Source organism: Pelodiscus sinensis, chromosome 10 (assembly GCF_049634645.1).
Source record: "Pelodiscus sinensis isolate JC-2024 chromosome 10, ASM4963464v1, whole genome shotgun sequence".
NCBI lineage: Eukaryota > Metazoa > Chordata > Testudines > Trionychidae > Pelodiscus > Pelodiscus sinensis.
Window position 1 is genome coordinate 17,028,111 of NC_134720.1, and position 24,653 is coordinate 17,052,763.

General features: G+C 43.3%; 1 protein-coding gene across 1 annotated transcript in view; it reads left to right on the forward strand.

Moving 5' to 3' along the window:
* Positions 1–319: 319 nt before the first annotated feature.
* The window catches only part of LOC102451605 (guanylate cyclase soluble subunit beta-2-like), a 32,800-nt gene continuing 8,466 nt past the window's right edge, over positions 320–24,653 (forward strand). Inside the window, exons 1-13 of the mRNA XM_006131393.4 lie at positions 320–1,018; positions 2,697–2,770; positions 4,053–4,147; positions 5,775–5,935; positions 8,109–8,208; positions 10,403–10,623; positions 11,459–11,561; positions 14,466–14,569; positions 17,009–17,225; positions 18,107–18,427; positions 19,340–19,488; positions 23,615–23,761; positions 24,005–24,159. Coding sequence (XP_006131455.2) covers positions 1,016–1,018; positions 2,697–2,770; positions 4,053–4,147; positions 5,775–5,935; positions 8,109–8,208; positions 10,403–10,623; positions 11,459–11,561; positions 14,466–14,569; positions 17,009–17,225; positions 18,107–18,427; positions 19,340–19,488; positions 23,615–23,761; positions 24,005–24,159 — 1,850 coding nt within the window. The 5' untranslated portion in view covers positions 320–1,015. The remainder of the gene's footprint in view (positions 1,019–2,696; positions 2,771–4,052; positions 4,148–5,774; positions 5,936–8,108; positions 8,209–10,402; positions 10,624–11,458; positions 11,562–14,465; positions 14,570–17,008; positions 17,226–18,106; positions 18,428–19,339; positions 19,489–23,614; positions 23,762–24,004; positions 24,160–24,653) is intronic.

A 24,653-nucleotide genomic window follows, 5' to 3' on the forward strand; every position in this document is an offset into this window, starting at 1 on the left:
GTAGGATTTCAGTGACGGTGTTTGCCAGAATTTGCGATCAGATACCTTTGCTCAGGAAAACAAACACATGTTTGGGAAAACTCCATCTTAATGGGGCCCTTGGTCTGCACTGTACTGGCTTACTTGTCATCCCTGCAAGGGCTGGGACGTTTCCTTTTATGCGCAGTTAATTGCTGTACAAGCCGATCGGTAGCCCAGGAAAAACAAAGCCCTTTTTGGAGCGCAAGGCGCAGGGAAGCAGACGCTTGCTGCCTGGCACACTTCTGTGCTCGCCTCTGAAGTGCTGATTTTCTATGAATCCGGCTGGCGCGCCCAACGGGGACTAGGATGCAGCGTGCCCGCTCCGCTTGAGGAAGCCTCGGCCAAACGCAGCCAGCGAAGCGAATGAACTCGGGCTAGGGGGAGACTGAGACGCGCGCCCGTGAGCTCGGCTCTGCTCTCCAGCTGCCGCAGTCCGGGCTGGGAGATTCGGGGCTCGCCGGCAGAATCTGCCCCGAGCCCTGGGTAGCCGGGCTGGATGACCAGGGCTCGCTCCGGAGCGGCGAGCAGTTCAGCACCTCGCCCCTTGGACAGCGACCTCAGCTCCCCAGCGCCGCCCCGCGCCGCGCCAGGCTAACTGCGCCTCCCCCAGCCGGTCTGCTGAGGGGCAGCGAGCCCCGCATGGCAGGGATGGGGGCTGCGCTGTGGCAAAGGAGGGAGAGGGGCGCTGCGACTCCGGCCTGAGCCGGCTCCGGCGGGGAGAGGCTCGGCGCCCTGCGGCGCAGGATGGGGACGTGGCGGTGCCTGGCTCACCCGGCGCTGGGCTGCTGAGGCTGTGCTAGGAGGCGGCTGCCCGCCAGCGCGCCACGACTTGGCGCCTCTCTCCGGGCGCCCGTGTGTGCGTGTGAAGACCCTCAGCCACCATGGAGACGGGGCAGCCCTCTCCGGCGTGGGGCGCAGAGCCAGCGGGGGCTTCGCCGCTGTGACCGCGGCCCGGCTCTGCTGTGACCGGCGGTGCTGCGGCCTCGGTGCCAGGATGGTGAGTGGCGCTTGGGTCCCTGTCGCCCGGCTCCGGGGGCGGGGGAGGTGCCCTGCCTGCCGCCTGCCTGCCCTGGGGGACAGACGGGGAGCGGGGGGGGGGGTGGAAGGGCAAGTGCCGTTTAGCCTCCCGCCCCTTGCGGGTCCTGTAAAAGGAGCCGGCGACTGAAGGGTCCGAGGCAGGGCTGGTGCCCCCGGCAGGGCTGCTGCGCGGGAACAGTCCTAGGGGTGGCTGGCGCTCTCCCAGGCCACCTGACGGCCAGGCCAAGCCGAGATCAGACCACCGTGGGCAGCAGCCCGGAGCGACATTCCGGGGTTAACCAGCGCCCTTGACTAGGAGCCGGGCAGACGCGGGGGCTGCGACGTGGCGCTCAAGAGCTGGGAGGGGGAGGCAGCCTGTGCTAGGACTTGTGTCCCAGGCCAGTGCTGCCCGCCTCTCATTCCCACGCCTGGGATGGGGCGATCGGCCTCGCCTGGGAGGGTGGAGCAGCTTTCCCGGGAAATGGGCTGGCCCCTCGATGAATGTTAGAAACTTATTCACTGGGCAAGGCACACACGTCTGCCTGGACGCCCTGTGGGCTGTGTAGTAGCCACTGATGTGCTGGGTAACTGTTATGGGGAAACTGTGTCAATGGAACAGAATAGCTGCTGTGGCTTGAAAGGTGCTCCAGAGGCTGAATTTGTGTGACCCTTATATCGTTTTTAAGCACGTGTTTCCACGGCAAGCCAGCTGCGGCTCAGTCTAGTGAATACCAGGTATTTGAGCAAATCTAGAAATGATGTTTCCTTTGAACCACACAGTGGCAATGAAGTACCCTACAGCTCTGTCAAGTACACAGATAGGGCCTGCAGCCTGGAAACAAGCAAAATAACATTGGTGTCCCTACCCGGTTTGCCTGCTCTATAAAGATAAGACTGAAGGCAGGCAGGATCAGGCTGCCATTGCCATGCAAATGTAATTTAATTTAAAAACCAGAGCAGAAATACTTACTGAGGACTTTCTCAGTGAATTCAGACACTAAAATAATCATTCCAAATTGCAAATAGTGGCAGTAGGGTTGGAGGGCGGCTGACTAGGAGCCAGGAGACTTGGATTCCAGACCCCATCCACACACCAACTCACTATGGGCTTAAACAAAACCCCATTCCTCTCTGAGATGGATTCAGCATTGATGGCAGTGGTCTTTAGTAGGTCCCCAGTTTGCAAACGCTGTCCCTAGCTTCAGGTAATTATTTCTATTATACTATTTATCTATATAACTTCATGTTTACTCATCTTTTCAAATCACAGTCACCTCCATTTTATGTGTACCTAGATAATCCCTTACACTGTAGTTGAAGCACTGTGGGGCTAATCTTGCTTTCTATCACACTGATGTAGTAACTCCTTTCATGGGAATGATTCTGGATTGACCTCAGTGTTAATCAGAGCAGATTTTTGTCTGATGCCTATTTATAAAACAGGATTAATTATTTTTACTCTTAAAAATCTTTAAAATGTGCAGATAAATACAAACATTGTAAAGGATTAATATCTTTGGATGAAAGGCACTAAATGAGTGCAAAGTGTTACCTGCTATTTTGTATTATAACAGTGGAATTTAAAATATTATGGACTTGCATGGTTCAAGGCCACTTTTGTCTATAATTTTTTTATATTCTTATATTTATTTTTGCAGTATGGATTTATAAACACATGCCTGAAGTCTTTGGTGATTGAAAAATATGGTGAAGAAATATGGGAAAAAATAAGGTAACTCATATCTAAGGAATGTAATAAATTAAGAGAAAATATAGGAACATAGTATCACAGACCAGCAATCTCTCGCTGCTGAATGAAGGCTGAAGTATTCGTTATTTAGTAGGCAATTATTAAACATATCTATTAAGTCAATGTCAAGGCTTTTACACCGCAACATTTTATCCTAGGACATTAATTACTTCATTTATTAGACCAAAAAATGAAGGATGACATTTTGTCTGAAGGACATGTGTGCAATAGACACAGTAGTGCATTGTTTCATTATTGAAAACTCATTATGCTGAATAGAAGCCACCCTTATTTTGAAGTCAATTTCATCTTGGAGCCGCAGGGAAAAGTTATTAATTGTAATAGGAAACATTGATTTTACTCTTTTTTGGTTGCTTTTTTAAATTTAAAAAAGCTTTATAGAATTGCACATAATACAAAGAAACAAAAACATAAATCAAACATAGATAAAACATGACACAAGTACTGATCCAAAGTAGGGATGTAAATGGTTAACCAGTAAGCCTCACCCTTAACCAACAGGGGCTGGAGAAGCTTCCTATATGCCCTGGCCAGGGGGCTGCTCCAGCCCTTTGGGGCCAGGTGGAGCTGCAGAAGAGCTACTGGCCCTGGTCCTGGGGAGACTTCACGGCAGGCTCTGCAGTATAAACTTATTTAAGCTTTATACTGCTGAGCCCACAGAACATGTAATCGTGTAACCACTATGATTTTAGCAGTTACACGGTTACATTTTCAAAATGAATTTTTTACATCCCTAATTCATAGCCCATTGAAATCAATGGAAAGATTCACACCGACTTAAATAGACTTTGGTTTAGGCCTACCAGGAACCAAATTTAACAGCATGTGTCACAATGTATAGTACGCCAATAGAAGAGAAGCAAAATCAATACTATCTTCTGTACACTGCCTAGTTCAATGGGGCACTAATACTAAACTCGGGTTCATAAGTGCTACCATAATACTAAATAATAGGATCAGCCTTCTTTCACATAGATTTTCATTCAGCCCATTGTTTAGACAAGTACTTAAATCTCACCAATTTCCGTGTGACGCAAAGTTGCAGGTTTGAGCCCTAAGTTGAGATTTTCTCCTCAACAGGTACTCATCTATCCAGTTAATATTAATGAAGGGAAGGGTTTTTCTCAGGTACCTCTCTCAGTAAAGGGTGCCAATTGGAGAATTGACCAACTAAGGAATATTAAAGTCTTAAATGTGTTCTGTTTAGAATGATGTTGCAACATGAATCTCATTTTTGTTACAGACTCCAGGCAGGAGTTCAGGACACATTTTTTACTTTTGAAGTTTACAAAGATGAGATCACAATGCAGCTAATTGACAAAGCCTGCAAAATGTTAGGTATGTTTTGCTTTGCACTGACAAGACTTGGGCCCATACTTCCGAGGATCTCATGCTTCTTATAAGTCAAAGGAAGTTTTCCAAATGAGTTCAGAAGGAGTGTAATTGGGCTTTCTATAAATCAGGAACTATGCTGATCTTGGGTTATACTTGCTTGGATTGGTACAACCAGGGGAGCAGGGTCAGAGTTGGGAAGGCCATCCAGAAGATAGCTGAAGCTGCATCAACTTTATGATTAAAAAAGCTTGGAGAAGGTCACTGTTTGGAGCTCCTAAAATTGATAATGTTAGTTAGGACTAATTGATTAGACACTCTCTACTAGCATGCATGGGGTTTTGTTAGGGCTCTGAATTCAATTTAAGACTACCCTCCTCATCTAGCTTTTGGAGGGAAGGCAAAGGTAACAACACTGCCTGTTCCCCTTAGCCTCTGAGGATAGGACAAGAAATAATGAGCTTAAACTGCACCAAGGGAGGTGTAGGTTGGACATTAGGAAAAACTTCCTAACTGTCATGGTGTTAAACACTGGAATAAGTTGCCTAGGGAGGTTGTAGAATCTCCATCTCTGGAGATATTTAAGAGCAGGTTAGAGAGACATCTATCAGGGATGATCTAGAATCTAGATGGTACTGGGTCCTGCCGATGGGGGCAGGGGACTGGACTCGATGCCCTCTCGAGTTCCCTTCTACTTCTAGTGTTCTATGATTCTTTTCCTCCCATGAGGATCACAGCATCCCCAGGGCTCCAGGAGGTATAGTTTGTGTCTCCAGGCACTAGCAGGGGAGAATCGAGTCAGAGAGCAGCATTAGGAATGAATGTTGAAAATATTGGAATGTCAGTCATCTGCTGAATAGTGATAGAAATGTAGCCGTGTTAGTCTGGGGTAGTTGAAGCAAAATGCAGGACAATGTAGCACTTTAAAGACTAACAAGATGGTTTATTAGATGATGAGCTTTCGTGGGCCAGACCCACTTCCTCAGATCAAAATCTGATTAGTCATCTGCTGGTGATGTCTAAAATACAGAACAAAAAGCTAATGGGACAGCTAGAGAAAATGCACTTCTTCCCATTTATAGTATTCATACAGTATTTTTTTTGCAAATATTTTTAAAAAAATAACATAGAATAAAAATGCTTAATACATAACCATAGCTTTTACTGCCAGTCGGAGATCACCACATTTCAAATGACTGATCAGGTTAGAGTTGTGGGTTCTATATGAGGCTTCTATGCCACCACTTTCCCGTTCCATATGGGGTCACTGATGACAGAAAGGGAGCAAGGTGGGATGCCCTTATACTCCCCTCATCTCCCATCTGTGATTTCAGTTCCTTGGGACTAACAGCATGACTGAATTCAAGCTTCCCTCAGGATGCTCTCAGTTAAGCCCAGGAATGAGGCCTGCAAACAGGATCCAAGGGTAGGGAGAGTACAAAGGAGAGTTCTGTGCCACCCTTGTACATTCACCTACCCTGACCTCTGCTGTGTGTAGAATGTGGGCTACAGTCTAGGTTCTAAAAATTCCCTCCCTTTTCTACAAGCATTTTGTATTTATTGTTAGGCCATTCTCAGCATTTATAAAACTCTCACATCTGTCATGTTAATTAATGTATCTTTATTTTGCCAGATGTTCCCCCTGATATGGTTCTGAAGCAGTTTGGAGAGTATTTCTTTGAATTTTGTAAGCAATCAGGCTATGACCATATGCTAAGAACTCTGGGTGGAAATCTCTATGAGTTCATAGAGAACTTGGATGCACTACACAGCTACCTGTCTCTTTCTTATCAGGCAAGTTTAAGTAAGAACCACTGAGCAGATGTGGATTACCCTGTCAGAGTTTACACACCAACACCATAACAAAATACTGTGCTCTAACCATCCCTCTGGTGCACCGAAATTAATTATACTGATGCATTACTGGGGAAAGAATCAGCCATTGCAAAGTTATCCTTAATATTAGATGTAAAGTTAATCAATTCTCTGATAAATCAAACGTAAACTTGTTCAGTGTTATAAAGTATAAGCATTTATTTTGATAAGATGTAAAATGTTTTATAGAGTTTGCTATTGCACTATTGTTCTTTTTGGGTACGTCTACACTACAACGTTAATTCGAACTAACTTAGTTCGAATTAGTTAATTCGAACTAAGCTAATTCGAACTAATGGATCCAGACTAAAAAACTAGTTTGAATTAGCGTTTTGCTAATTGGAACTAGCATGTCCTCATTAAGTGGACCCTGAACCGGGCTTAAGGATGGCCGGAAGCAGTGCCGGCAGGGCATCAGAGGAGGACTTAGAGCGTGGAGATGCTGTCTCAGGCTAGCCGAGGGCTGTGCTTAAAGGGTCCCAACCCCCACCCCGGACAGACAGTTCTCAGGGGTGCCCCGCTTGCAAAGCAGTCCTGGCTTGGATTGCCCGGACTACCCACACTGGGCACATCACACCACTCGGCCATCAGCCCGGCTGCACTTGCCGCAGGCTGCCATCTGGGGAGAAGGGGCAATTGGGGGGCTGCAGGAGAGCTTCCACCCCCAGAAGCCCGCAGAGCCAGCCCAGTCCTCCCCATCGGGGGCTCGTGCCCCATTCCTCCCTCACCTCCTTCCACTTACCCTTCCCTAGCCCCTCTTCTTGATGTACAAAATAAAGATAACGTGTCTTCCAAAATGGAATCTGTCTTTATCGAACAAAACTGGGGGAGACTGGGAAAAGGGGGTGGGAGAGGGGAAGAGAGAGGCTGGGAGAGGGGAGGGCAACTAAAATGATCAGGGGTTGGGAACAGGTCCTACGTGAAGAGAGGCTAAAGAGACTGGGACTTTTCAGCTTAGAAAAGAGGAGACGGAGGGGGGACAGGATAGAGGTCTCTAAAAGCAGGAGTGGGGTGGAGAGGGTGCATACAGAAAAGTTCTTCATTAGTTCCCATAAAGAAGGACTAGAGGACACCAAAGGAAAGGAATGGGTAGCAGGCTTCAAAGTAGTAACAGAAAGTTGTTCTTCACAAAGCAAAGAGTCAACCTGTGGAACTCCTTGCTGCAGGAGGCTGTGAAGGCTAGAACTAGAACAGAGTTTAAAGGGAAGTGAGATCAAGTGATGGAGGTTGGGTCCATGGAGTGGTATTAGCCAGGGGGTCGGAGTGGTGTCCCTGCCCAAGGTTTGTGGAAGGCTGGAGAGGGATGGCACGAGACAAATGGCTTGGTCACTGTCTTCGGTCCATCCCCTCCAGGGTCCCTAGGGTTGGCCACTGTCGGCAGACAGGCTACTGGGCTAGATGGACCTTTGGTCTGACCCAGGACAGCCATTGTAAGCTCAGGGCTCAGGGTCAGGGGTCTCAGTGGACCCCCTTGATTCTCTTGCACACCTGCTCCTGGGTGGCCAGGCTGGCAGCTCTCCTGCCCTAGCCGGCCACTTTTCTGTGCCTAGTGCGGAGATCGTGGACGAGGTCCACGATGTCCGCACTAGCCCAGGCGGGTGCCTGCCTCTTGCGGTCCCAGGCAAGCTCCCGGGAGCCACCAGCCTGGTCCCGGGAAGAGGGGGAAAGCTGGGGGGCATCGGGTGGGTGGCTCAACCAGGTGCAGGGTCTGCTGGCTGGGTGCTGGCAGGCTTGCACCTGGCACGGGCACCGTAGCCAGCCCGTGCCCCTTTAAGGGGTCTGGGACCGGGAGAGGGGCAATAGAGTTTCCCTGGTGTTGGCCAGAGTGGCCACCAGGGAAACCTGGGGAGGGCTAGCCTCCCACTAGTTCGAATTAAGGGTCTACACAGCCCTTAATTCGAACTAGTAAGTTCGAACTAGGCTTAATCCTCGTGGAATGAGGTTTACCTAGTTCGAACTAAGCGCTCCGTTAGTTTGAATTAAATTCGAACTAACAGAGCGCTAGTTTAGCGCCTATGAAAGTTAGTTCGAACTAACTTTGTAGTTTAGACATACCCTTTGATAGTTATATCTTCTATCATTATTATTTCAGGAGATGAATGCACCTTCTTTTAGGGTAGAAAAGAATGAAGATGGATCAATGCATTTGCATTACTACTCAGATAGAAGAGGACTGTGCCACATTGTTCCAGGTAATAATGCAATTGAGCTAGTACCTCATTACATTTATAGACTCATACATTTGCAGCTATTCTTTGCTTAATTTTCACAAGGTCTATGTATGAGAATTTACAGACCAACAAAATGTTGTTTGACATTTAAATATATTGCTATTATGGTTTAATTTTCAGATATGCTGAACATCTACAGCTTCTGTTAATTTTTTTATTGGGATTTGGGGATACTCAGCAACTCTGAAAAGCAGATAACTGAAATTTGTCCTGTCATAGCATTTCTGAAACATACAGGCTGTGTCTAGACTGGCATGATTTTGTGCAAATACTTTTAACGGAAGATTTTCCATTAAAAGTATTTGCGCAAGAGAGCGTCTATACTGGCATGTGCCTTTGCGCAAATCATCTGTGCCAGTGTAGACGCTCTCTTGCACAAGAAAGCTCCAATGGCCATTTTAGACGTCGGGCTTTCTTGCACAAGAAATTAACTTGGCTGTAAATACTTGCGCAAGAGGGCTTATCCCTGAGCAGGAGCGTCGGAGTATTTGCACAAAAACCACTGATTTTGTACAGTACAAGGTCAGTGTTCTTGCGCAAATACTCGGGGCCAGTGTAGACAGGCGGCAAGATTTTACGCAAAAGCAACTGCTTTTGCACAAAATCTTGCCAGTCTAGACGCAGCCACAGATTTTTATGGTGGAAGAAGTTGAAACTGCTGATGTGCATTAGAGAGTCTGCTTGTGGGCTAGTTCTCAATACTTCTTATCACTAAAATCATTAAAACGGCCTAAAAAGGATATTTAATCTGAGGAGAAATTTTAAAAATACAACATGGAGACATTCTGCAATGATTATGAAGGCAAAACTAGCTTTGGACTCAAGCACTAGGGCATCTATTAGCATTTGTAAGAACTCGTATCTTCACTGAGAAACCCATCTTTATGATCATTGAAATACTCACTATATTTCACAATTATATTTGTGCTCTGATAAAATAGATCCCCATTCTTAGCCTCAGATGATTAAATGGAGCCCCTTCACAGGAGCTTATAATCTCAAATGGGAATCAAAGCTTCTCCCTTTGAAAGTACCCATTTCCTTTTTATATTTCAGAATGCATAGCGATTTGAGACTTCACAGGTCCCTAGAAATACAGAGTGAGTTTTCAGATCATTGTCACTGTATAATACTAGACTCAACTACCACATATTACTAAGTACAGATGGAAGCAATAATAAAGTATGTTGATGCAATTTCTTGTTTCAAGAGAGAAAATTCCCCTTGACTATATAATCAAGGTCATACTGTGGAAAATGTTATTCAGAAATAAAAAGAAAGATAATCATAGCAAAAGTATATAATTTGCCTAAATATAGATATTAGAAAATAGCTGCAGTATGCTTTATAAAGGAAAACATTTTGAGAATAGCCTGTACAGGCAAGTAAAGGGGATGGGGGCGAGGTAAAGCCTCAAACCACCTCACAAGCCAGCAACACAGGACTTGTCTGGATTTTGAATGTAGGCATGGAGCAGACGGTGGATGGGGGACTAGGGCTTTTTGGCCCAATACTGCTTTTTTGGACTCATGTGAATGAGTGGCAGGCAATTATGGTAAGAGGATTAGGAGAATAAGCCCTCCATGGCCCAGCAGGCAGAATGCAGTGTCTGATGAAGAGTCAAAGAAGCAAAAGATACAAACGAGCCCTCTTCTCTATTCACTCCCATCAAATGGGAGCTCCAGAAAGATGCCAAATCTGGGGGTATCTGAGATTCACCATTCCTTCTGATGCAGGGACAAACCACCTTTTACTCATGGCTCATTCTAAAGTTTAATTTCAGTCCTTAGATAATTTTTCGCATTCTGCACTCTCTTCATTAACTTCGTTTGCTATGTGGATAGTTAAATACATTTCTCAACACCCCAAGCTGTATGTTGCATCAAAACTGGTGTAAATCACCCTCACACTGTATAGAATTAGTGGGACTAGACTGAATTACCCCAGCTAAGGATCTGATCCAAAATGTACACATAGATGTAATTAGTGTTATTGATTCTTCATATGTCTTGCACTTCTGATATTTTATAAGTAAACGCTCATCACCATGGAAGTCAGCTGTAAATGCTTGAATTGGCACACAACATTGCTCAAATACTAGTTACAATGGAATATTTTAGTTCACTACAGAATTCTGTCTTTTATTCCCTTTCAGGAATCATTGGCGCAGCAGCCCTGGATTTTTTCAACACTGAAATTTCAATGGAAATAGTCAATCAAACAGAGGAGGAAGAACGAACTGGGAAAAAAGAACATATAGTTTTCCTTGTCACTCAAAAGCCTGTATTTTCATACAAAAAAAGGAATAAATTCTCTTCTTCACCACAATACCTTGCTGATTCTGGAAGGCAAACTGAGAAACAACTGAATAAAGAGGTATTTTGAAGTTTCTCCTATGAATAAATGTCAGGGAAATAAATAGCTTTCATTAGTAAATACCATAATGGGGATTTTTTTACCCAAAATGCTTTAAGGCTATGTCTAGACTGACAAGTTTTTCCGCAAAAGTGGCTGCTTTTGCGGAAAAACTTGCCAGCTGGCTGCACTGGCCGCTTGAATTTCCGCAAGAACACTGACTTCCTACTGTCTGAAATTAGTGCTTCTTGCGGAAATACTATGCTGCTCCCATTTGGGCAAAAGTCCTTTTGAGCAAAGCTTTTGCGCAAAAGGGCCAATATAGACAGCTCAGATTTGTTTTGCGCAAAAAAAGCCCCGATCACGAAAATGGCGATCGGGGCTTTTTTGTGGAAAAGCGCGTCTAGATTGGCACGGATGCTTTTCTGCAAAAAGTGCTTTTGCGGAAAAGCGTCCTGCCAATCTAGACACTCTTTTCTGCAAATGCTTTTAACGGAAAACTTTTCTGTTAAAAGCATTTGCGGAAAATCATGCCAGTCTAGACGTAGCCTAAGTGAATCAGCTGTCCCAATTTAAGGCTCCCATCCTGCAAGTTACTTCATGCAAACAGATCCCATAAACACTACGGAATAATCTGCAGCATTGGGTCCTGCAAGTCCTTTCTCCAATTTACTGAATAATTTCAATTCCAAATAAAGTCTATAGGAAATCAAATATTTCAATGTGGATTGAGGATGGCTAGTTACTGCAGCATTTCTAATTGCTCCCACAGTCCTCTAGGAACAAACTTAGGAAGGTTGACATGATTTATTTGCAGTTATTTGTTTTGAATGATCAGACTGGGCTTATTCCACAGGATATTGAAAAAAAAATAAAGAAGATTAGAGACAGAACAAGTGTTTGTCCTGTCAAGAAAAATCATTGGGAAACAATCAGAGGAATTGTTACACTAGGAAGAGGTAAGAGGAAAATGATTCAAAGGGATTCGGACATAATTTATTAATACTGTCCATTTAGTAATTTATAAGCCATACATAACTTCACATCCATTGACAACTCACCATTCATATTTTCCCTGTATCCTCTTGATGGCATATTGTAATCCACTAAAGCTGTAGGTAAAGAAACATGCTTACTAATGGCTCATACGGTATGTGTCTCTCATGTCATATGGATCTCATGTATCTGTAAAAATAGCATTGTGGAGTTCCATGTTTATTGATTCTCAATGATATGCAGATCAAGTCGTCTCAGTTCGCAAATAATGAAATACAGGTTGGACTTTCCTGGTCCTACATGCTCCGAACCTAAGAGGTCCCAAACCAGGGAGTTTGCTGGGCAAAGGGAGGTCAAAGCTTCCTAGCCATGGCCAGGCCCCAGCCCTGGGCATGTTCCCCAGTCAATGGGGCTCTTTGGTCCTGCTGGACCATGGATGTTGCCAAACCAGAGAGGTCTGGATTTTAGAAGTTCAACCTGTAATTTAAAAAAGGTTTTTCTAGCTGCTAGCCTTGCAAATACGGCCAAGATCTGGTTTAAAAACTGTGTTATTTCCTTTTCAATCAACAACTGTAATCGATGCTATGGGCCAAATTATACCTTCTGTTCGCCTTATACTTGCACAACTGCAACTGATAATTATACCGTCTGTTAGCTTTATACTTGCAAAGGTGTATCCAATAATGCCCAAGATGACACCGAAGTATCTATAGGTATCAGTAGGTTTTTTCAAGGGTAGCTGATTGAATTCTGTTGGTGATCGATAAGGGTTATAAGCCAGTTCACTTTGCCAAAGCTGTTTTGGTTCAATAATGTTAATAGGAGTGAAAAATTTATTTCTGAATCTAGCATCAATCTACAGGACTCTGAATATACAAAATGAGCAAATCTACAAACTAAAACAATTTCCATTTATTTGTGATCACTTTTTGAAGTAGAACCGCATTTAAAAAAAATCAAAGAAACAGATTCTTTGTGTTAACTTGTAATGGTTCATCAATTGTTTAAATTACCAAGAGTCTGATTCTCAAAGATGCTGAGCTCCCATTGACTTCAGCTGGAGCTGCAGAATCTCAGCTCTACTGAAAGCTAGGCCTTTAATTCTTAATCTAGCCTTCTTCCCCCCAAAGTTACCTGAGAACTTGCTACCTTTGCTTCTCTGTTGCTAATGACAGATGTTTGAAAAGAGATCACTTGAAATAATCATCAGTCTGATTGTTAACGGGTTACTGGAGAATGCTGAGCTATAAACCATGCAGGCATAATCATGCATTTCCCTATTTCCAGAAACTCTTTATTGTTATATAAATGAAATAGTCTAAAAAGCCAAATGGCACATGGACTGCAATTAAATACCTCTTGCTGAGGGGCTGTCTAGTTGCAGCAGAGATGTAAATTTATGTAGAAAATAGATGAGTAGCTGCAGCCCCATTCCAAACATTTACACCATAATTAAACAGCCCCTCAGCCAGAGTCAGCCAACATGGGCTAGGTACAGGTGTTCACAGTGCAGACATACCCTAAGTGACTGAGATATCTAAGACCAATTACAAATCAACAGTATTTGGGCACATGTGTCAATTAGGCACTTTTAATCTACATGCTTCGTGCTCAGCATGTAACATGAAAACGTTACCTTTCCCATTGCAAGCTTTTACCTCCCCACAGACACAGTGACTGCTTTAAGAAAAAGCTCAAGGAATATTTCAGAGACACTCCCTTTGATCTCCATTCCCTGGACCAGATTTCTTCATATAAGGGACAGCAGACTGTGTCCCTATCCCTTTCCACTATGGGGCTTTGTCTACACTGCAGGGTTTTTGTGCAAGAAGTTTTTTGTCGAAGAGATCTTCTGCAAAAACTTCTAGCACAAAAGCACATCTAGACCTCAAAATCACATCGCAAAAGCGATGTGCTTTTGTGCAAGGGAGCATCCACACTGCATGGACACTCTTGCACAAGAAAGCTCGGATGGCCATTAATAGAATGGCCATCAGAGCACCTGTGCTTTTTCTGATAGGCTCTTTTTGCGCAAGAAACCACTGCAGAGCATCCACACGTGCCTTTTTGCACAAGAGCTGTAGCACAAAAAGGAGTTATTCCTTGCGGGGAGAGGAATAACTCTACTGGCAAAAACCCTCTGTCCTGTCAATTTACTGTATTTTTTTTTTGCGCAAAAATACACTTGAGGTGTGGACGCTCTGCTGGTTTTTGCACAAAAACAGCCAGTTTTGCACAAAAACCTTGGAGTGTAGACATAGCCTGAGTGTCCATAAGCAGTTGGCAGGCTATATTGAACACCTTTGTTTTATACCCTTTGGTGTGAATATTGCAGTGACAATTGCTATAGTATCTGAAATATTCACAGGACTCTATTGCTATCTATTTTTTTCATAATTTCACATACAGAAAGATTAATATTTTTCTAGGTTTAAAGAGCTAATTTTTTTCACGCAGATAAATATAAAGCAGCTCACTCATTTCCATTTTATGTACAGCACAGCACACCAAGAACTTGCACATTTCTATAGTCACACATTATTTATATTAAAAACAAGGAGTCTGGAGGCATTTTAAAGACTAAAATTTATAAGGGTATTAGAACATAAGCTTTTGTGAACTACAACTCACTTCTTCAGATGCTGTTTCTCTTCGGCATCTGAGGAAGTGAGTTGTAGCTCACGAGAGCTTATTCTCTAATATCTTAATAAATTTGTTAAAGTGCCACCAGATTCCTTGTTTTTGCTGAAACAGACTAACATGTCTCTCATTATTTATAGTGGTTTTCCTTATTATTTCACATCTGTCTGCTGATTATTTTTATGAGCTACAATAGGATTGAAAGCTTCAGATTTATCTTACTGCAGGTAAACTTCTGAGACGATTTAATCCAGTATATCCTACAACCCTCTGGATAGATACAAAAACATTTTGCAATGGGCTTCCTTTCCATATTGTTTTTGATGAAGAGGTAAGGCAAGCACCTGGTAAGTAAGTTTTACACACACACACACACACACACACACACACACACACACACACACACACACGCAAGCCACATAGGCTCAGCTTCACAAAGGGACTTCAGCATTGCAATGCTGAGCAACGAGACAGGTGTCCCCAAAGCCCCCTTCCACTCAGCGATAGATGCCCAGTTGTGCTAGTAATCCATGAATTGTGGTAAAATGGATTTTCCTCCATCTAACTGATATTGTGATCTGAACCAGTAGATGTGCTCAGAGGCCATCTAGCTCCATGCAAAATAGCCAGGGAGTGGAAGGAAGAGGACAAATTCCTTAGAACAGTCCAATGCTACCTGGTACTCTAACCGTTAGGTTATGGAGTGATTTTTCTCTGACCCAGCTAATATTTAACTGAAGTAGAACAATAACTTCAGGAGGAGAAATTAAAGGAGCCCTGCATCAGATTTTCCCACAGCCCACTCAGCTGAAAGGTGGCCAATAGCTGATTGAATCTCTTCTCATCAAACAGGGGAATGGAACTTGAAGTGGGGTCTCCTACATTGCAAGGGAGTTCCCTGAGATTTCTGAGCTAGCAAGGTGCATCACTCTCAGTCATCAAACACTCATTGTTTCCTGTATTTTCCAATGCCTGGATCTTTTCCCACCTTTTGGACTCCTTAGGAAAGTGACACCCTTGCACTTGCATCTAGCTTCCCTTCCCTTACCCCATCCCCTGCTCACCCAGTGACTTCTGTGGAACCTGGCTGATCATTGAGATTCTTCAGGCAGTGAAAAAGCACCTCTTCTAGGAAATCCCAGCACCACACTGTCCTCCAGGAGGAGGAACCCAGCTTCTTTTCATGTCTAATGACAGAGCTCTGACTAATTTCTTTTTCACAAACATATTGCCACGGGGGACTGGTAGCAGCAGCTTCTCCCACCACCATAGTTGCAGCAAGTATTTGCTGTGGGAACTCTCCCAAATTTGTAGTTTTCCTTTATCTTATCCCCTAGCAGGCTCCTCAGCTTCCTACTCCCATGCTCTGCAGAGGATGTTGGCTTCACATAGGAGACAAGAGAGAAAGTGGGTGGGTGGAGTAAGCAAATCAAATACATTGGCTACTTCTGGAAAGTGTTCCTACAGCTGGGTTAGATACAGAGGTTTTCAAATGTTGATAGACCTCACTTCAGAATGTGGTAAATGAAAATCAGAGGCTTTAAGCCTTTCTATGTATCTGATAAACAAATATTTGTGCAGAATAAAGTCTTGCTCTCATAATTTGCGCAGGTCCTCAGATGGGGAACAATTAACATGGTGAATTGCTTGCTGAGGAGAAAGTTTCAGGCTCTGCCAAAACTAGGGTCATATTTTGTCAACAGTTTCAAAGACAGCTCTTAAACACTGATACAAGATATGACCTGAAGAAAGTAACCATAAGCCAGTAGTGTTCATTGCAAAGTTAGTATTTGCCAACATATTTGCCAATACAGCAGTTATTTTCTATTCTGGGTGTACGGCAATACTGTGATATCTCTCAGATCTCCCTTGTGCCACTGGCTGGCCAAAGCTGACTTGTTAATCTGTTTTTGTAATGACAGTATTTAATGATAAAGAGTGGCATATCTTTTTAAAAGGTTCTAAAAACATCCATCCCAAATGCTGACTATCCTTTATACAATGTAAGATTATAACAATGATTTTGAAAACCACAGAAACATCATAAATCTGCTGCAATTACTGGAGCCACCACCATGTGAAACCATGGCCCATGTGAGGAACAGAAAAGAGATCACAGCATGGCAGATTGTCGAAACAAACAATCTCTTTAATTTTAGAATTAATTTTTCTCCAAAGTCACCATGACATTGCTATATACGCAAGGGAACAAGGAATTGTGGGGAGATGAGGAAGAAGCTTAATAAGTCTTGTACAAAAACATGACTTGTATAGCATTATGCAACTGAAATGAACACTACTCTGTGATTTGTAATTACTAAATATTGATGTTCTACGGCATATTATTGATGGAAAATTGACTTGATTCTCCTCTTATTCACTGGTTGTAAGCTGCACTGCGATTGGTTGAGTTGCACAGGACTTACACTGGTGTAAGCAAGACAAAGATCAGACTCATTACTTGTATATAATTGATATTTCAGTGAAGATTAATGTTTGGAATCTTAGCAAAATGTATCAAGAACACTTGTATGATTAAAAAACTATTTCCCAGTTGCAAGCTAACATTCTATGTTATGTTATTCTATAAGACAGAAGCCATGCAGAGAAATGAGCTGTGTATTTCAGTCAAGAGATGATTGACTGGTTCTGTGTGAAGCCAAGTCCATTTGCAAATAGTGATCGTGTATTGCAAGTGGGGGTTCAAATGATTAGTAGCTGAACTCAAAGAGGATGTGAAATGTAACCTGCGGCCCGTGTTGTTTTTAAGCTCAGAGTAAAGCAAGCTGGGGTGAGCATTCAAAAGATTGTCCCTGGCCTGCAGACCATGGGCATTCGCCTGGATGATTACTTCAGTATCGTGCACCCAGAAGTGACATTCACCATCTCTAGTGTTCAGAAGTTTATCAACAGTCAATTTGTTTTCCGGACTAGGAGAGAGATGATGCCAGAGTCATGGAAACAACGTCCAATGCTAGAGCTGAGAGGTACTAATTTTTTTTGAATGAACAAGATGGCTCTTACTAAATCAAGAATAAGGAAAGGGTTGAATTAGCTGATTTCTCCTCCCTCCTTGCATTAGAGAAATAAATGGTCAGCTGTTTGTATGGAAAAGGAAAGAAGAGTGATGCTTTATTACACTCATGCACAAATCCTGCCCCTCCCTCTGCAAGTGTTCAGGGTCCTCTGGTGAAAACCAGTGAGATTCCATTTGTGGAAGGCTGAGGTATTGGGAGGTGCATAGAAGTGTTCACCCCAAAGTCATGGAACTACTTTTTTATGGGCTTCTTAATTCATTGGGGAAAGCCAGATAACAAGTGGGGGTAGAATGACAAGGTAGCTCCCTATGCAAAACCTCTGGTTCTTCTTTGTTGTGTATGCAGTAGGATGATAAAATATACACTATTTTAGCCATTAAGTTGAGCTGTCTGCAGAATAGTTCTACTGCCACTCCATAGCCCAGTTGATATGTCCTGGTGGATATCCCCAGCCTTCAGCCAACACCATCCACTTCATTGGTAGTTTGGGGTGTGCAAGACAAAGCTCAGAAAGCTAACCTCTGCTCTCAGCACCAACTGCAGGGGAGCTGAAACAATTTGTGTAGCGGGGGCTTAGGTGCTAATTCCATGGGTGCTCTAGGTCTCCAACATACATAAGGAAAAATTAGTGGGTGCTTAGCAGCCACCTCCCCTCTCCCCCAGTGACTCCTGCCTGCTGGCAGCCCCACAGATCAACATCTTCCCTTCACTCCCAGTGCCTCCTGCTGTTCTGTGTCTAGGTCCCTTTGGAGAGAAGGGGAGGAGCAGCCAGGGGACACTTGGGGTTGGCTGTTAAAGTCCTCACTTTCTTTTCCAATTGTTCTAAACAGGCCAGATGATGTGGATGGAGTCTCTGCAGTGCATGCTGTATCTCTGCTCACCTTTACTGCGCACTTTGCATGAGCTGGAAGAGAGACAGATGCACATTGCAGACATAGCACCTCATGACGTTACCAGGGATTTGATTCTTCTCAACCAGCAAAGGCTGGCTGAGATGGAGCTCTCCAGCCAGCTGGAGAGGAAGAAAGAAGAACTGCGGATACTCTCAAAGCACCTGGAGGAAGAGAAGAAAAAGACAGAAGCTCTGCTCTATGCCATGCTTCCAAAGCATGTGGCCAACCAGCTAAAAGAGGGAAAACGAGTTGAGGCAGGTGAATAAATACGATACATGTATTTTTAAAAAGCAGCTCTGTCTTTAATACTAGATTTGGGAACTGTGCTGTTAACCAGATCTGGCTCCAAAGATGTGCAAACTGTGTAGCCTCAATGATACCCCCTTTCTGGTGGCTACCCAGTCAGCAAGTACAATAGTAATCTAGCTAGAAGATAGGAGGTGTCAGTGTGACTGGAAAGATACAGGAAACGAAGGAGGAACTGGAACAAATCAGCCATACCTATAAAATGCTGCTGTTCTTCTAAAAATGTGTAAGCCCAGCCCTGGCCTGATTTTAGGAAAGCATTTTTATTCTTATTTAGGACAGTATTTAAGCATATGTTTAAATTCCATTGAAGAAAGTGGGACTTAAGCATAAACTTAAAGTTAAGCATGTGCTTAAGAGCTGCGTGGAGTAGGGATAGACTAAAGAACATGTTTAAGTCAGGCAAATACTGGTCTGTCAGGATTAGCCCCTCATGCCAGTTTGCTGTAGGTTGCCGTTCCTGGTCAATGGGAGCTGTGGGAAGCAGTGTCCCAGTCCACACTGCTTTCTGCAGCTTCCATTTGCTGGGAATGGTGATCTTCAGCCAATGGGAGCAGCAATCACTGGTACCTGTGGAAGCACAGATAAATATAATGGTGGCAGCCTGCCAGGGGCTCACCCTGGCAAACTATTGCTGTTTTTTTGCCCACCCCGTCTCAAGTGCTTGATACATTATTACATCATTTCCTTCCTTACCAATAAAGATCTTAAATGATTTTTCTCACCAAGTATTTACAAAATAAGATAAGTAATCTCAGCAAACAAGTCTCATGTATGCATCACATCAACAGCAACTGATCTGTCCCTCCCATCAGAATTATTTAGAAATGACAGGAGTACTCACACTGACCTTTCTGTTCACAGGGGAGTTTAAAGAATGCACCATATTGTTCAGTGATGTTGTGACCTTTACCAACATTTGTGCCCAGTGTGAGCCTATTCAGATAGTCCTCATGTTAAATTCAATGTATCTGCGGTTTGACAGACTAACAACTGTGCATGATGTCTACAAGGTAATTGCTTATTTATTTTCAAAGGCTGTGGCTGTTTTCATGCAACTGGTTTTTGTGAATTGCAAAGGGTTGCAATAAAGCATGAGATATTGGAGTTGATAGCGACTTTGATGGGGGTCAGGAAACTAACAATTTAGCCTTAAATTCCTTTAATGACTGTTCCTGTGTTTAATTAAATAATTATACATAATTTTTTCAGAGTTCTGTACAGAAAACTAGCTAGCATGCAGTGATTGTAATTAAATGTGCTAAAAAGATTCAAATATGAGTGTAACCAGGCCTGTCTAATTTCCTTGATATCATTTAGCTAATTTCAAACCCAGCATTCCCCTTTTGGAGCTATTCAGAGTGGCAGATTTTAATCTGGCTTGTCGGTGACCTGGTTATCCAGGAGATACTCATTCCTTATTTTTCCATCACTAGGGTCAGAACAGTTGATCTCTTTTTACCCCAGAAAAGCCTACCTATAAAGCCAATGTGATTCTTATTATATCACTTTCTGATTCCTGACTGAAGTGATAAAGTTAGTTAGATTGCCCATTTTGGATAGCTCAGATCATTCACCTTATGCCCCACTTGGCTTGGATCATAGTTCTGGAAATTCAGAAAGAAAACCAAAATGCAAGGGATGTGGCTTAATTAGGTCACAATTTAACACTTAACTCCTCTGGGAACTTACTGACTGTAACTCATATGCAGTGCAGGGCATGATTACTTCCTTAATTGGTTCCACCTGATAGAGAGCTGCCGCCAGCTCCTCCTTATCCATCTAGTCCTAGCCTGTTGCAGGACTCCACTGCATGTCCCTCTAATGAGGATAAAAGGGTTGGGAAAAGGGGGGCGGTCATCTCTCTGCTGTATCAGGCATTAGGAGCCTCACGACTGTTTCTCAACTTCTTTAAGGAATGTCTTCCCCTCAGTCTACTGCTAACTCTGTTTTCTCAGGGAACCAGACCCATAAGGAATCAAATCTCTGCATTGAGTATTTGCCATTGCTTGAGTTGTGACCACCCAAACCTTACAACCTGACCTATCCCACTAGGTCCCTGAGCTGCTGTGGGAAGGGCAAAAAGCTCATCCTACTTCAGCCAATCTCTTGGTGAGGTAAAAATTTCCACCACCCCCCTCAAGACAACTGATGAAATGCTCACAACTCCCCCAAAGAATTCAGTTGTACACTAATCCCAATGGAGGCTGCTGACTGGGCACAGGCTGGCAGGCAGGGTTTTTATACTCTTCCCTCAGCTGCACAGGGGCCAGTGGCTTGGCTAAGCTCCACTAACTTGCCCACCCCGAGTCACTATCAGTCCAGACAAAGCTGTCTCTATGGCTGGGGTAGTGGAGAGCCTGCAGTGTCTTTTTAAGTATTCTCTTTCTCTGATAGACATACTATCAGCTAGTCCCAATTAATGTCTTAGGGTGTGTCTAGACTACAGGTTTTTTGTTTTTCTTAAAGTGGCCTTTTTTCGAAAAAACTTCCCCTGGCTGGGTCTAGACTGGCCAGTTTTTCTGGAAAATCAGCCGCTTTTCCGGAAAAACTTGCCAGCTGTCTACACTGGCCACTTGAATTTCCGCAAAAGCACTGACGATCTCATGTAAGATTGTCAGTGTTCTTGCAGAAATACTATGCTGCTCCCGTTTGGGCAAAAGTCCTTTTGCGCAAAACTTTTGCGCAAAAGGGCCAGTGTAGACAGCTCAGATTTGTTTTGCGCAAAAAAGCCCCGATTCCGAAAATGGTGATTGGGGCTTTTTTGCGGAAAAGCACGTCTAGATTGGCACAGACACTTTTCCGCAAAAAGTGCTTTTGCAGAAAAGCGTCCGTGCCAATCTAGACGCTCTGTTCCGAAAATGCTTTTAACGGAAAACTTTTCCATTAAAAGCATTTCCGGAAAATCATGCCAGTCTAGAAGTAGCCTCCCTGTGTCTAGACTGCTTCGAAAGAACATGGCAGTTTTTTTGACTGTGGAAAACTTTGTTTTACGAGGTATAACGCCTTTTTTCGAAAGTGCTCTTTCGAAAAAAGGCACTATGTAATGGAAACTGTGCTTTTTTGAAAGAGCGTCCAGACTGCCTGGGTGCTCTCTTTCGAAAAAGCGGCTTGCTTTTTCGAAAGTACTGGTTGTAGTCTAGACACTGTTTTTCGAAAGCGGCTTTTTTGAAAGTATCTTTTGAAGAAGCCTCTTTTGAAAGAGGCTTGTAGTCTAGACATAGCCTTAGAGATGAAAATTTCATCAAAATGGAACACGAGTATTTTCTCCCGGGTCTTAGCTGGCTAATTGGCTTAGTTTCATGGACTCCTGAAGTCTGAACATCTGGTCTGAAATTAATATCTGTCCCCCTACAATTGTAAGTATCTGTGCATGCAGAGCCAACTCTTAAAGCCCTTACTCATTGCTTACTCAGGCAAATCTCCAAGTTAAATTCATGGGAACTTGAGGGAAGAGCAGGTTACAGTTTCAAGTTTCCCAAGTGGGAATGAATTATTTAAACTGATCAAAGGCACTTACCTAGTTCCAGCTAGTAAATGTCTGAAGTTATGAATAAATCCAATTAAAGAAAATCTCTGGACACAGCATAAATATCTATTTGCATTAGTGACTCTGGCTGTTATTTTTTTAATTTACTATAGAAAATAATTACTGTCATTATCCTTAAGTGGACTCTATTGATGACAGCTATCTATAGCGACATAGTTTTCATGCGCCTAGCATACTATATTGTTTTAAATGGTTATGTTATTAGGTAGCTCATTAGAAATTTTGTGCTTGCTATTTTACTGGCGTTCAGAAAAAAAAGGGCAAGTAAATCCAGTTTAAGCTAATCACTCATGTAAAGATAATGAATGAAACACTAAAACCACCTCAGACTTGTTTAGAAAATTTATTCACAGCACAATGGCTTTGTACAATGAATTTAATACTTTTGGGATTTCTGTGGTTCAAACAAACCTCTTATATTCTTGGCAAGAGCTCTGCGGGCTCGTCTACACTGGCCCCTTTTCCGGAAGGGGCATGTTAATTTCACCTATCGTAGTAGGGAAATCCGCGGGGGATTTAAATATCCCCCGCGGCATTTAAATAAAAATGTCCGCCGCTTTTTTCCGGCTTTTAAAAAAGCCGGAAAAGAGCGTCTACACTGGCTCCGATCCTCCGGAAAAAGCGCCCTTTTCCGGAGGCTCTTATTCCTTTAAAGTAGGAATAAGAGCCTCCGGAAAAGGGCGCTTTTTCCGGAGGATCGGAGCCAGTGTAGACGCTCTTTTCCGGCTTTTTTAAAAGCCGGAAAAAAGCGGCGGACATTTTTATTTAAATGCCGCGGGGGATATTTAAATCCCCCGCGGATTTCCCTACTACGATAGGTGAAATTAACATGCCCCTTCCGGAAAAGGGGCCAGTGTAGACGTAGCCTGCATGTTTCCAGGGCCAAAACCCAAATTACTTTCTTAGGTACAACATCGATTCACAGCAGGAAGAGCTATGCCTGTAAGGAATGTAGACTTTGCCCATTACAGAGAACATGGGGAAATCCATTGGCTGCAGGAAGACAATCTGATCCTTTTGTAAGGAAGATTATGACAGACCAGCACCACACTGCATGCTTCATGCTGCTATTTAATGTATTCCTAACATTTGGATAGTTTACCTCAGCTATCATTTGAGTAGATTAATAGTAATTGTCACTGAAGAATAGTCCCTCATTTATGTTTTCCCCCCAAAATATCCTTTTAAGCCCCCCAATTTATGAATTAGCCAACCATCTGTAAATCCATTAAACTACCAGCTGCCTCATGTGTAAGGGAGTGTTCCTACCCTGTGTGGAAGGGGAATGCTTTTATAGCACCGTTCTTCCACTGCCTCAGGCCTTGCAAAGATCCTTCTGTAGAACCAAATTTGATGGGCAGGAACTCTCTGCTTGTAGAGCAAAGGGACACGTACCCAATAGCATTTTCATAGAAATCAGGGAAGCCAAAGGCTGGAAGGTTTCCTCCACTGGCACCTCTCAGTGGTTGAGAACAACTTTTGAAAGGGAAAATGGGGCAGCTGCAGGTAAAGTGAGAACCTGTCCCTGAAAAAAATTGCAGAATTAGATGTGTTTAGAATACTCAGCTCTATTTCCCTGCATATTAAAGGTGGAAACAATAGGTGATGCTTACATGGTGGTAGGAGGTGTCCCTGTGCCTGTATCGACTCATGCTGAGAGAGTTGCCAACTTTGCCCTTGGAATAATCCTCGCAGCCAAAGAAGTGAAGAATCCGGTTTCTGGAAATCCTATCCAAGTGAGTCAATACCACAGAGATATCCACATGCTGTTTGGGTGAAAGAGTTGTTGTGTGGTAAATGTGCTGGTCTGGGACTTCCTCTGTGCTCTTGGGCAAGTCCCCTACAGCTGTATTTTGATAAATTGCCTGATTTTTCAGCGACACGCCCCGCTGCATTAGCATTAATGGAGAAGTGGATGGTAAATGTTTTAAATGTACTTTAAAGAGGTGATCTTCTGGGTTCTTTGTGTCTTTGTAAAGATTAGAGTTGGGATCCACACAGGTCCTGTCCTGGCTGGAGTTGTTGGAGAAAAGATGCCTCGTTATTGCTTGTTTGGAGACACAGTGAATATAGCTTCCCGGATGGAAAGTCATGGGGTTCCAAGTAAAATTCACCTTAGCCCAACTGTCTATTAGTGAGTAGCTGCAGTAATGCTCCTTTTTATAGCTTTGCTGGAAAAAGTTGCATTGAGTTTTACGTGTATGTAAATATCACTGTTTTCCACAATGTACTTAATTTTAACAATAATATGTTCATGTAAAATAATGCTGAGGCAATTAGAATTGAGTGAACTTTACCATCCCTGTACTAAGACAGATTATTCCAATTCTAAATTTTAGAGTAAAATATTTCCTCCTATCTGATGTGAATACATAATACATAATGGTGTGACTTAAAAGCTCATTAGATCATCTAGTCTGACCATCTGCATAAAATATTGGATAGAATTTCAATTTATCCCTATATGGAGGCTGATAACTTGTGATATAAAGGTTTTATTGGGCACAACTACATAAACCACTGTTTTTTCAACTATGAGGAATGTGGCCTTCTCAATGCCAATAAAAACTTGACACCACACCTCTATATCAACAGTAAAACCAGAGCATTTGTTCACCCAAGCATCAC